The sequence below is a fragment of the Jatropha curcas genome, chromosome 4 (assembly GCF_041381405.1).
Source record: "Jatropha curcas cultivar XTBG-Jc1 chromosome 4, XTBG_Jcur_1.0, whole genome shotgun sequence".
Lineage (NCBI taxonomy): Eukaryota > Viridiplantae > Streptophyta > Magnoliopsida > Malpighiales > Euphorbiaceae > Jatropha > Jatropha curcas.
The window spans coordinates 22,800,911-22,812,531 of NC_143154.1; the positions used below are offsets into that span (position 1 = coordinate 22,800,911).

The 11,621-nt window shown below is 33.6% G+C and overlaps 2 protein-coding genes across 4 annotated transcripts; one reads left to right on the top strand and one right to left on the bottom strand.

Annotated features, from left to right (window-relative positions):
* Positions 1-3,848: 3,848 nt before the first annotated feature.
* LOC105642842 (Calcium-dependent lipid-binding (CaLB domain) family protein) lies at positions 3,849-5,174 on the top strand. The gene has a single exon (XM_012227849.4). It carries the CDS (start codon positions 3,933-3,935, stop codon positions 4,755-4,757), a length of 825 nt encoding a protein of 274 aa, XP_012083239.1. The 5' UTR covers positions 3,849-3,932; the 3' UTR covers positions 4,758-5,174.
* Positions 5,175-5,622: 448 nt separating this feature from the next.
* Positions 5,623-10,790, bottom strand: LOC105642934 (small ribosomal subunit protein uS9m). 3 transcript variants are annotated; one of them, XM_012227965.4, is made up of 5 exons: positions 10,251-10,790; positions 8,046-8,824; positions 7,430-7,900; positions 6,384-6,464; positions 5,623-6,103 (listed from the first exon to the last, which is right to left on the bottom strand). In XM_012227965.4, exons 2-5 carry the CDS (start codon positions 8,632-8,634, stop codon positions 6,012-6,014), a joined length of 1,233 nt encoding a protein of 410 aa, XP_012083355.2. In that variant the 5' UTR covers positions 8,635-8,824; positions 10,251-10,790; the 3' UTR covers positions 5,623-6,011. The 3 variants fall into 3 exon arrangements, with proteins under 3 accessions (XP_012083355.2, XP_020537743.2, XP_012083433.2); XM_020682084.3 differs by having other exon boundaries at positions 7,430-7,837; positions 10,251-10,789; XM_012228043.4 differs by having other exon boundaries at positions 7,430-7,870; positions 10,251-10,782.
* Positions 10,791-11,621: the final 831 nt, after the last annotated feature.

An 11,621-nucleotide genomic window follows, 5' to 3' on the forward strand; every position in this document is an offset into this window, starting at 1 on the left:
TGTTGTGATATAGACTGTAGAGAGAGAAATTTTTCTGCAATGAAAATTGTGAAGAATCGGTTGTGTAATTGAATATAAGATACCTCGATGAATGGTTGTTTAATCATTTGTATAGAAAGAAATGTATTTAATAACATTGACAATGAACTAATTATTTATCGATTTCAAAATATGAAATAATGTAGAGCACAAATGTGATTTTTTTTTAAAAAATCATATAATTTTTTTTAAAAAAATTATGAATGAATGGAAACAGTATATTTTTATTATATAATTCAATTTATTTTTAAATTTCTCATACTAAAAAAAATATATATTATACATAACCGCACTCCCTTACCCTAGGGTCCTACCTCTGCCACCGGCTTCAACGGTTTATTATCTACTGATTTTTTGTGTTGTTAAGGTTTCAAGGTAGCAAAGCAGATAGTTGGATGTTCTTTATAAGGGACCTACAAGTTTTAAAATTTTACTTCTATATGTTGATATTTTACTCAGTGCTTCCAATATAGTTTTGCTCTCTCAATTGCTCTGTGTCTCAATTGCTAATGCTAAACAGCCTTAGACTTTGCTTTCTGATGGTCCATTAGAATAATTTTAGGCCCAAAGTCTTTCTCTGTACATGGGTTGGCAATTAACATTGATTTGTTCAGCTTTCTTTAGAAGGCTAAGCCCACCCCAATACATATCTCTATATTATTATTTTATTTTAATATTATATATTTATAATCTATATCTATATATATATATATATATATAATGAAATATATTTGTTAAGTTATATTATAGAATTGTACATATATATTTATAATGAATTTTAGATAGACGAGGATATAAATTAAATTGAAATGTGTGTGTATATACATACTGCTGTTTTATTAATGAACCGTTATATTCACATTAATTTTGTATGGAATTTTATTTTAACATTATAAAAATCTAAATAATATATAAGATTAAAAAATATAATCAATATTTAATATTAAAAAGTAAAAATAAATATAAATAATAAATAAAAATGAGCAATGACATAAAAAATTAAACGAGTACGAATAATGAGATAGTCAATGTGCAACGCACATCATACATATAAATATGGGAATAAGATGAAACATAGTTAAATTTATAGATTTATAAAAATATTTCTGAAGATTTTAATTTTATTGGTTAAAATAATAAAAATAATTATTTTAATTAAACTGATTGTAATTATTTCCTATTTAAAATTTATATTTTATTGATTATTTGTTAAAAAATTTAAATTAATAGAGGATTATATAAAAAAAATTTAAATCATGAATATAAAAAGTATAAAAAAGCGTGTAATACACTTATGACTAAATTAATATGGAAAAAGAGAAGGATAAAAAACTATAATAGACAATGGTTCATTAGGACATTATTTATATATATATGACATCTATTATTTAATTTATAAGATAAAAAAATTATATTACTACAAAGGCATTGCTAATGCTACCCGTTGTTCAACGGGGCATTAGACATGCTAGACTTATAAGTTTGAAGAAGAATGGATATTACATAATGGTGGATGCGTCATGCATCGGAATCTGCACTAGCAATATTGAATAATTTTGATTGGGCCTTCTGCAAATCATAAATTCTATCCCATACCGTGTACGCACCGTGTGCCGTGTGGACTTTATCGCGAAAATCACCCGTTCTCTTTTAAGATATTCCTGTCTGAGGTAGGCACGCTATTTTAGATTATCATTGACGTTGATGTAAATTGTTTTTATTTAATTGTTTTGTTAGAAAAATGAAAAGATGTTTTAAAAAATAATTTCTAATGTTTATTTTGGATTGTTAAATTGAGATTAATTAAAAAAATGAACAGATATTATTTACATTCGATTTTTAGAGTTTTTTAAATATTTATTACTCTGCAATAATTAGTTGTATATTAAATTATGAACGAAAAAAAAAAAAGACCTTTTAATGGATGTAAGTATTTATTACTCTCTAATAATTGACTATATATTAAATTATGGACTAAAAAAAAAAAGTTAAAAGAGGACGTAAAAGATGTAAACAATTCCTCCTTAATCTGGCTAAGGCCGGGCTTTTTAGGTCAGTGAGGAAGGCATTGGCGCACAAAGAAGCTTCTAGAGGTACCTAGAAGCTTATGTAGGTAGTAGAGTAATTTGAATAAGAATATTTTAATCCAAATCGAAATTTGGAATCAAATACTGGAATGGAATGGAATGGAATTTTGGAATATAAAATTTAAAATAAAATATATTTTTTATTAGTATATAGAATATGGAATAAAAAAAAAATTCATATTCCAATTCATATTGCCCAACTTTTATTTTATTATTTTATTTAGTTTATAGTTATAAATTTTAAAATAAAATACTAAATTAAAGATTAGAATAAAATATCTTTAATTGTTCGTATTTTTTAAGAAAACTTTTATTTGATTTTAAAACTCTATAACTTAATAGAATATTTTAATCCTAACTCTAATTAGTAATTAATATATACTATGTGTTTGAATATTCATATATACTTTCTTGGATTTAAATTTATGATTTTAGTTATAATGTCTTACTTTTTATTAGATTATATGAGTTAAAAATGTTTTAATATGCTTAGACTCTTATATATATATATATATATATATATATATATATATATATATATATATATATATATATATATTGTGGATTTTGCACTTTTTAATGGAATTGGTGACTATATATATTGCTATATCCTAATATATTACTTTTGTTGATTTTAATAATAATATTATTACTAATTATTAATTTGTTAATTATATGAATTGAATCATTAAATGTTAAGGGTGAAGTATACCTACTATCTACAAACATGTAAGATTAAATATTTTGAATTTTAATTATAAGTGATATTAATTTATTATTCTAAAAAATTTAATTATATCTTTTTATTTTGTATATATAAAAAAACGGTGATTATTTCTTATTAAATTTAAAATTTTACATCTTAAAAAATGTTATAATTGTTAGATTTGCATTCATGGTTATAGAATTTCGAACCACTGAATTTCAATAAAATGATATGAAATAAAATATTAAATTCTAAAAAAATATTTGAAATAGAATACAATGCAATTTCAAAATATTTTGAAATGAAATTGGAACGATGGTTATTCAATTCTATACCATTTGAAGTACACTCCTATCTGGAGGGGCTTGGTGTTGTATTGTAAGTGGTGGATTGACAATAGATTTTTAAAATTTAATGTCTATAAATAGACAGTCAACCAACCGCTCACGTGGTTTATTCCATATGACACATTAACTATAGTCAATATTAGCCTTCGAGATGCTCTAAACCAGAAAATGGAAAAATAACTTAATTATGTTGATTTTGTTGTTTGCTAAAATATTTTAGTAATATTTATTTTTAGAATAAATTCACATGGGAATAGGAAATAATATTTTGTCTATAATTCTTATAAAGAAAAAAATTTTGATTTGCTGAATTTAAAAAATATTTTTTTCTTTCAACGGAGTTAACCAACTGCGCCGGCGTAACACTATTTTGTCGTAACGCAACCATGTGGACTGTCACTGACTGATAGTTACAACTGGCCCCACCACGAATTTTCAAATGGGTTAAAAGGAGAAGTGCTTAATCTCTAAGCTTTCTGTACCCGTGATAACGCTCCGTCCAGGTCAGTCTTCTGTCTAAATTAATTCGACCAAAATGCCCTCCTACAAGATCTTTGTTATGTGTCTACATCCTGAAATGTCCAAAATAAGTGAGGACAATATGGTAATGAAAGTATATCTAGAAGGAACATTCTCCGGAGGGCCATTAATTCTGCGACCTATATATGTACATAGCCTCGGCCATATCTCCGGAAGGAACCACATAATTCAGTCTTTCAGCAGCACTTCAATTTTCTTTTCTATTCGTTGCAAATGGCTTCCCGTTACGAGGTGGAGGTGACAATCACATCGGCCAAGGACCTAAAGAACGTCAATTGGCGAAACGGTCGGCTCAGGCCGTACGCTGTCGTTTGGGTTGATCCAGAACACAAATGCTCAACCAGAGTCGACGAGGAAGGCGACATGAATCCTTTTTGGGATCAGACTCTTGTTATTCCCTTGCCACCCGGTCCAATCGAAGATCACACCCTTTACATCGACATCGTCCACGCCGGCCGTGAGGAAGACACCAAGCCCCTCATCGGCTCCGCTCGGCTGAAACTCGTCGACGTTCTCGATGATGTTGGGTTCGGTGAACGAACCGTTCGCAGTCTCCAGCTGAAGCGTCCCTCCGGTAGGCCCCAAGGTAAACTTGATGTTGCAGTTACGATCAGACAGCCTCGTTATCGCGCGCCTGATCCATCCTATGCTCCACCTTACGGTGTCCCACCACCATCAGCGTCCAGAGATTATGCTTATGGAACTCCATACTCCGCCGCACCACCACCACCAAATCCATACTACACAGCAGCCCCGCCCAGTGGATATCCGTACGGTGGGTACAACGCGCCACCGCAACCAGGGCCAAGTTACGGTTACGGATACAATTACGGTAGTTCGCAGCAGCCCGTTTATGCGGAGGGGGAAAAGAAAAGCAAGTTTGGTGGAATGGGAACGGGATTGGCTGTGGGTGCGGTAGCAGGGGTATTAGGTGGACTCGCAATAGCGGAGGGCGTTGATGCGCTGGAAGACCATATTGCTGAAGAGGCAGCAGAAAGGGTTGAGGATGATCTTGGTTATGATGGTGATGACTTCTAGAGTGCGGTATATGATCAAAATGGGACCATCTTATTTCGTTATCAATGTCTTTGAGTTTAAGTTTATCATTTTCCCTTCCAGAAATATCAGGGAATGTTAAAAAAATCCCAGAGATCTTCCTGTTCTACTTGAATTGATCAATTGGAGAAGGCTTAGATTTTGTTTAATACTGTACCTCTCTGGGATAAGATTATCTAGACGTCAGTTAGTTATTGTTGGGTATTTTAGTATTGAAAGTGTGTCGAAAGCATGCCATCTATTCTGGAATATTCATGTCAATAACTCTATGGTCTCTCTGCATTCAAAATGCTAGGAGATACATGATGCATATAAAATATTCTCACTCATCACCTAATTTCTTAGAATTCTATGATCATGGGGATTTCATATCATGAATAAATGAAGTTATATTAGACATGTTTTCGGCTATATTACATTACTGCAAGGTCCGTGCAGGGGGCAATTTTCATACTAAGGCTCGAACTCAAAGATTTTTTATCAAGGGGAATGGAGTCCTAACAATTCCAATCCCAACCAATATTGGTATATTGTATTTCTTCATGACTTGCTTAACATAACCTAAATGTTTTTGAAGCATACTATGATCTGGAACTTGTCCAAATTCTGTTACCATTGTAGATCTTTTCAGTATGTGCCCATGCAGAGTTAATCAGTAAAGGATGGGAGTTGCTTGGAGCTCAGATTCGTGTTATTAATGTTTCTTGGATGCGTGTAATACAAAAGTCAAGAAAAATTAATACACTAACCTTTTCTTTTCGTTGAATATTCTTGCCTCTACTACATTACTATTGCTATATTTAGAGAGATTCAATGAAATGAAATAGGAAGAATTGAAAAATTCCACTAATCAGGAAATATTTTAGCTAATTTTTTTCTCTTCAAATGAAACATAGGAAATCTTTACAGAAAAACACAAATCAATTACTCCAGCAAGAGTGTTAACAACTTGAGTTGTTGATCTCTTAGCAAAAGTAAAGATTGTCCTTAATCCTCCTTTTATTGCCCAAGACAGGTTAACATGTTGGAAAAGCATGGGGAAATAGAGAATTGGGGTAAAATAACAGAAATTTCACAGGCTCTTCCAAACAAAACATGGTGTAAATATGGCTGCGAGCTAAGTTACAAAAGAAATTTGAGGCAAGCTAACAAATCTCCGTGCTACCGAGTAGTAATGTGAATATCAGATTTCGATACAAAAATGGTTGTCTATAACAGCAATCTTCTGATAATCGATCAACGTTTAACCCATTGAAAGCTCTTTCTTGCTTTTGCCTTTCCTGGTTTTTTTCTTTCAACCACACGTGGATCCCGCGTCAAGAAACCAGCTGATAAAGACATAAATGCACACATAATGAATATACAGTGCCATAAGTTAATTCAAACAGAAATACCCATTACAAGCAAACCACTAATTTAATGCCAGCCAAGCTTACAATCAGAATGAGAGAGTTACCATCATCCACAACTCAAAAGCTACATTTACATATACATTACTCACTTCAACCAAGAAAAATTAAGTGGAATTTTTTGCTAAATCTGTAACAATATAGTAAGGGGTGATATGCATGAAATGCAATTAAAAAAAGATTTTTGTTAGGGTTGTACCATTTCTTAGGGGAGGACGTAAATCTGGTTCCCAACTTTGTAAGGCCCTGCTGATCCCCAGCTGGATAGCTCCAACTTGACCTATCACCATGAAAAAATTGAATTGTACCAATATCATCTAAAAATAGTAAAAAATGGGTAAATGCGATCAAGCATAGCTCAAAAGAAATTTCAAATATTAGATTATAATTTTGCATGAGAGATAGTTCAGTAATGCTGATATTAATGGCCAAAAAGAATACAATAGTTCTTTTAAATACATTGCTAAAGCAAAACAATAAAGCTGATATAATCGGAGAACCAAGAGCCTCCCTGCATTGTAAAAAATCTACCCTAGCTAGTCCAAGCAGGCTTGCCAAGTTGAATAGACAATCTTAGAGTAGCAAAGTGGCAAAGTCTTTAAAACTAGCATATTAAACCTAATAAAGTAAAAAAAATATTATAAGCAGAACATAAAGGAAACTGAGATTGTAGTAAACCACATTATCATCACTTGTAGGTGATTTTAAACAATAACATGAACCCATCTTGACTTCTTCAAAGACCAACAAGTTCCTCCTTGCAACCATGTGATCGATGGAAGGAAAGAATGCTATCTGCTTAAAACTTCTAGCACCATCACAAAGTTCTAAATTTACTAATTAAGTTTGAAAAAGAATTGTAATCTATGGCGCATGTGCAGAAGAAAATGAATATTTCCATGTGCAGGAACAACTCAAACCAGTAACAATTTTATTCAAAAAAACTTTCATGTTTTGAAGAAACACCAAACAATATTATCCATGAGAAAGGTTCTCAACAAACATTGAACAATAATCCAACCAGAATAATTAGTATTTCTAAAGGAATCCATAAAAGTTGGCAAAAAGTAGGAAGTTGGAATCAAGGGGATTGCATTCTGACTCCATGTGATCTTCAAGAATAAGTTGAAACTACAAATTATAAGGTATAAACCTCTCCTAAAACCGTAGGTGCGAAAGGTTAACAGGGACATTAAGGACAACAAAATTAATGATACAAGTGCAACTATAAATGCTCAATCTTACCTGAAACACCACCTCCTTTAACCGTACAATTGACATCCCAGAGACCCAAAGTCTTTGTCTCAGAAAAGGGTCGCAACAGGGCAGCACGATGATCAAGCATTGGAAAATAGACATCAAATTCTTTATCATTAACTGAGAATTTTCCACTGCCTGGCTGAACCCAAACACGAGCCACGCTACACTTCCTTCTTCCTGTTCCATAAGCTCTTCCTTTCTCATCTACTTGTCTTACTCTAGCTTTTGCTACTTCCTCCTGCTTCTGACGCTCTATTTCTGCCCTTGTAGATTTTCTTGTGCTCTTTCCATAACGCATGTCCTCTATTTCACTTAGAGGAGGCAAACCCTCAACCCCTTCAAAATCCTTCAGGGCAATCAGACTGTCCAGCATAGCATCTGTGATTCCGGATGCTGCAATTAGGTCACCAAATGCATGATTTGGACCTGCAACGAGACATGTTGGACCAATACAACCTTCATAGAAAAAAAATTGCTACTAGACAGATCAAAGAATGAATCAACAATGATGAATTCTTTTTGCATTTTCGATATAATACAGAGCATATAGTTGTTTAAATAAATCAAATTGCGACTAAAACAAAATAATAGAAAATGTTACCTTTAAGAACAGCAGTGAGCTCCTCCTCCTCTTTCTCGAGCATTTTCTGCTCTTCACTGTCCCCACTCTTCACATGCACAAGAGTTTCACTCCCAGTTTCACTAGCATGCGATACAATCTCTCCAATATCGAACACATTATCTTTCTCCTCTTCCTTTTCATCTAAATTCCACACCTCGTACCCCTCCGATGTTAGCCACTCATTGTTACCATCACCGCCATTCCTCTTCCCATACTCCTTATCATCTGCCTCAAATATATCTTGGTCATCATTGCTGTCATTCTCCTTCAACCATGAATCTTCCTCAGCGGGAGGAGAATCAGTAATTCCAACAAGGTCGTTGGCGGAACCTTCAGTGAAAAATGAGTTGAAATTTTCATCACTTTCTGGAGAAAGTTTCCATATGTTAGAGGTCGATTGGCCTTTGCTGCTGTTATTATTATTGTTGTTACTATTATTTGTGGAAAATGATCTGAGAAGGAGATTCAAATTGGAGTTCTGAGGTGAGGGGGGATAGAAATGGGATTTTGAAGAAAGATTGTAAAAGAGACGGAAATGGGAGGGTTTAGGGAGGAGACGAGAAAGCATTGTTGAGATTGGAAGCAAAAAAAAGTGTATGGGTATTTTGAGTTCAGTAGGGTTTTAGATTTGGTGAATATAGAGTCCAATCCAGTTCAATTTGACGAACCGCTAGATCAGTTGGTTTTAGGCCATGGGATGGTAAATAAAAGCTTAGATACAATTAGTAGTTAGGACCATCGCAGCAAGTTAAAAGCAACTGTAAAAAAAATAATAATTAAAAAAAAGAAAACCATAAAACAGACGATCATTGATCAGAGAAAATCCAAAGACTTGTACCCAAAACAAAGCAACTTTTCATTTTTCTTTGGGTAGCAAATACTTCAATTAAAAAATCACTGAATTCAAAACCAACAAATGTAACTTTTACTTCATTTCCTCTCTCCTTTTCTTTTAATAATCCTACCAGAAAATCAAATACTCCACTCACCTGATAAGGCTCCTATCCCATTTGATTTCTCTTCCCAAGCTCTTGACATCAGTTAAGACATTTCCCAAATGTAACTAAATTATTCCCGAGGAAAGACTAAATGAGCAATTATAATTCTTTTACTACTTGAATTTACCCTGGGCCTAAGTAACCCAACCTATTCAACTTAATGATCTATATCTATTTATTAGAAATTATTTAATTCTATTTCTACTCAAGGTAGCAAAATTCCGGCAGCATCTCTATATTTTGGGCCTCCATCTATATAAGAAAAGGCTCATACAATATTCACAATCATATAGCCACACATCGGGCAAACTAGTCACATTACCCCATCCACCATTAGCATATCACATCACCACATCCAAACCATATCAACACACTTTCATTACTAAATCAAAATTAACATTTCAATCCATTTAATAGAAGATTAAATAACTATACTTCTCAACTGTTTTAGTTCTTGTACTGTGCTTCAACAATTTGGGGTTACAAGTATTTCTATGTCTCTAGTTCATAAATTTGAGGCTTCACAGTTAACTCAACGACCAATTCCCGATAAGAAAATATATTTACATTCATTCACTACTCATTTAACTGTTAAGCTATAGTTAATGAGTGAGTATTTAAATCTTATAGTTAAAGTTTCAATTTAATTTCTTAAATTATTATTTTCCAATTTCTCAAAAGGATTGGTTATCCCTAGGCCTTTAAACTTTTTCTTAAACATTATGTTCCATACCCTTAACACTGAAGATGACCATTAAAATATCTATTTCTGCCAGCTTCCGACTTTAAAACTTACTTATCTATTTGCACGGCTATGTAATTAGGGTATCAAATGGTTCGATTCGGAAAACGAATTATATATTCAAAATCCACACGTAAAATACAATTTTCTGACTGCAAATATTTTCAGGTCACCGGAAACCACCTCCGGCAATCGGCAGGCCGCTGCCTGCGGTTGCCGGAAAACTCCATCCACAACAATTCTTGAAATTTCTGTCATTGCTCCCCAAATTTAACGGGAAATCTAATCCAAACTCAGTTTCACAAACTATTACAATTTTTTTCATTTTTTGCCAAATTCCTAAAGTTTCCATTCCTTAATATCAGAATGTTTCAAATCTTTAATCAAAAGCATATATAAACAAAGAAACTCAATTTAAAGTGTTTAAGGTTGATATTAAGTTACCTGATTGTAGGGAGTCGCTAGAAAATGGGAAGGTTTGGCCGAACAGCGGCTGTCTTCACTTCTCCCTCGAATCGCATGATGGAAAGGCCAAAAGACAGAAAGAACAGAACCGGTGATGGTGTGGAGACCAAGAATGGTAGGAAGGTGGCCTGCGTTACACTTCTTGGCCGTTGATCGGCAGCAAAATGGTGTGAACAGCGGCAGAAGGAAATTCGCCCGATCAAGGAGAAAAATAAAGAGCTGGATCGAGTGGAAGGACAGAGGAGTTCAGCTGGAATCGGGGCTGGGAGGGAAGGGAAACCGATCGCTGATCCTTGACCGGAATACAGCCGGAGATGATGGCTGTGGTGGTTGCGCTGGCTTGGATGTGGGATCGGAGAGACGGAGGAAATAAAAGTGTTAGGTTTTGATTGTTTAGTCGGCTGAGATTACTTTCCTGATCTAACGGCTGAGATTACTTCGGTTTGATTCATAGAAGCTTTTTAGGTTTCGAGCTGGTTCGGTTCATGGTTTGGTTTAGTTCAAAAATCATTTGAATCCCAGTCTCCTATGCTTTTACTCTTTGTTTGGACGCAGGGAGAGAATGATCAATAAAATAAGGTATAGTAAAGTATGGTAAGGGAAAATATAGTAAATATTTTTTTTTTATAAATTGCCCCTTGAATTTTAACAAATAACCTAAGACACCCTCAACTTTGTAAGGTCATGCACTTGATATTTAAAATTATGCACCAAATAAACACCTTTTTCACTCTAGTAGCGCGCGTGTATGTTTAATCTCAGAGCAGGGCATGAATGAAATGAAAGTATGCTAATGTAGATAAAGAATAATGACTTGGACGAAACGGCATTGTTGGGATAAATTTATTCCCTCTCTTTTTACAACTGCTTTCTCCCTCGTTTTTCAACATGTTAAATTAGGGTTTGAGCTTAAAAATCCCATTCTGCGATCTTTCTCTCCCGCTTAATGCGAAATTGATTCTCTATGTACATGCTTGAAGAATGATGGAAATCCCAGCTGATTATATCGTTCCCAATTGCTATTGTCATCAAACAACAGTGTTGAAGGTGTCTTGGACTGAGGTGAATCTTGGTAGAAGATTTTGTGGCTGTAGAAAATTTAGGATATGTGAAAACTACATTATGTTTGCTCTTTTTTTTTATTTCGTTTAATATGTGTGTTTTTATTGGTTTCAGATGCTTGGTGAGTGCAATTTCATGATCCACCAATGCCAAATCATATTCAGCATGTGATTTTAGGACTGCTTAGAAGAATTAGAGAATATGAAGAACATAGGAAGATGACAAATGCAATGTGGTCGAGGATGGTTGTTGGGTTCTATATTTTGTTTGTTATTGTAACAATTAGAG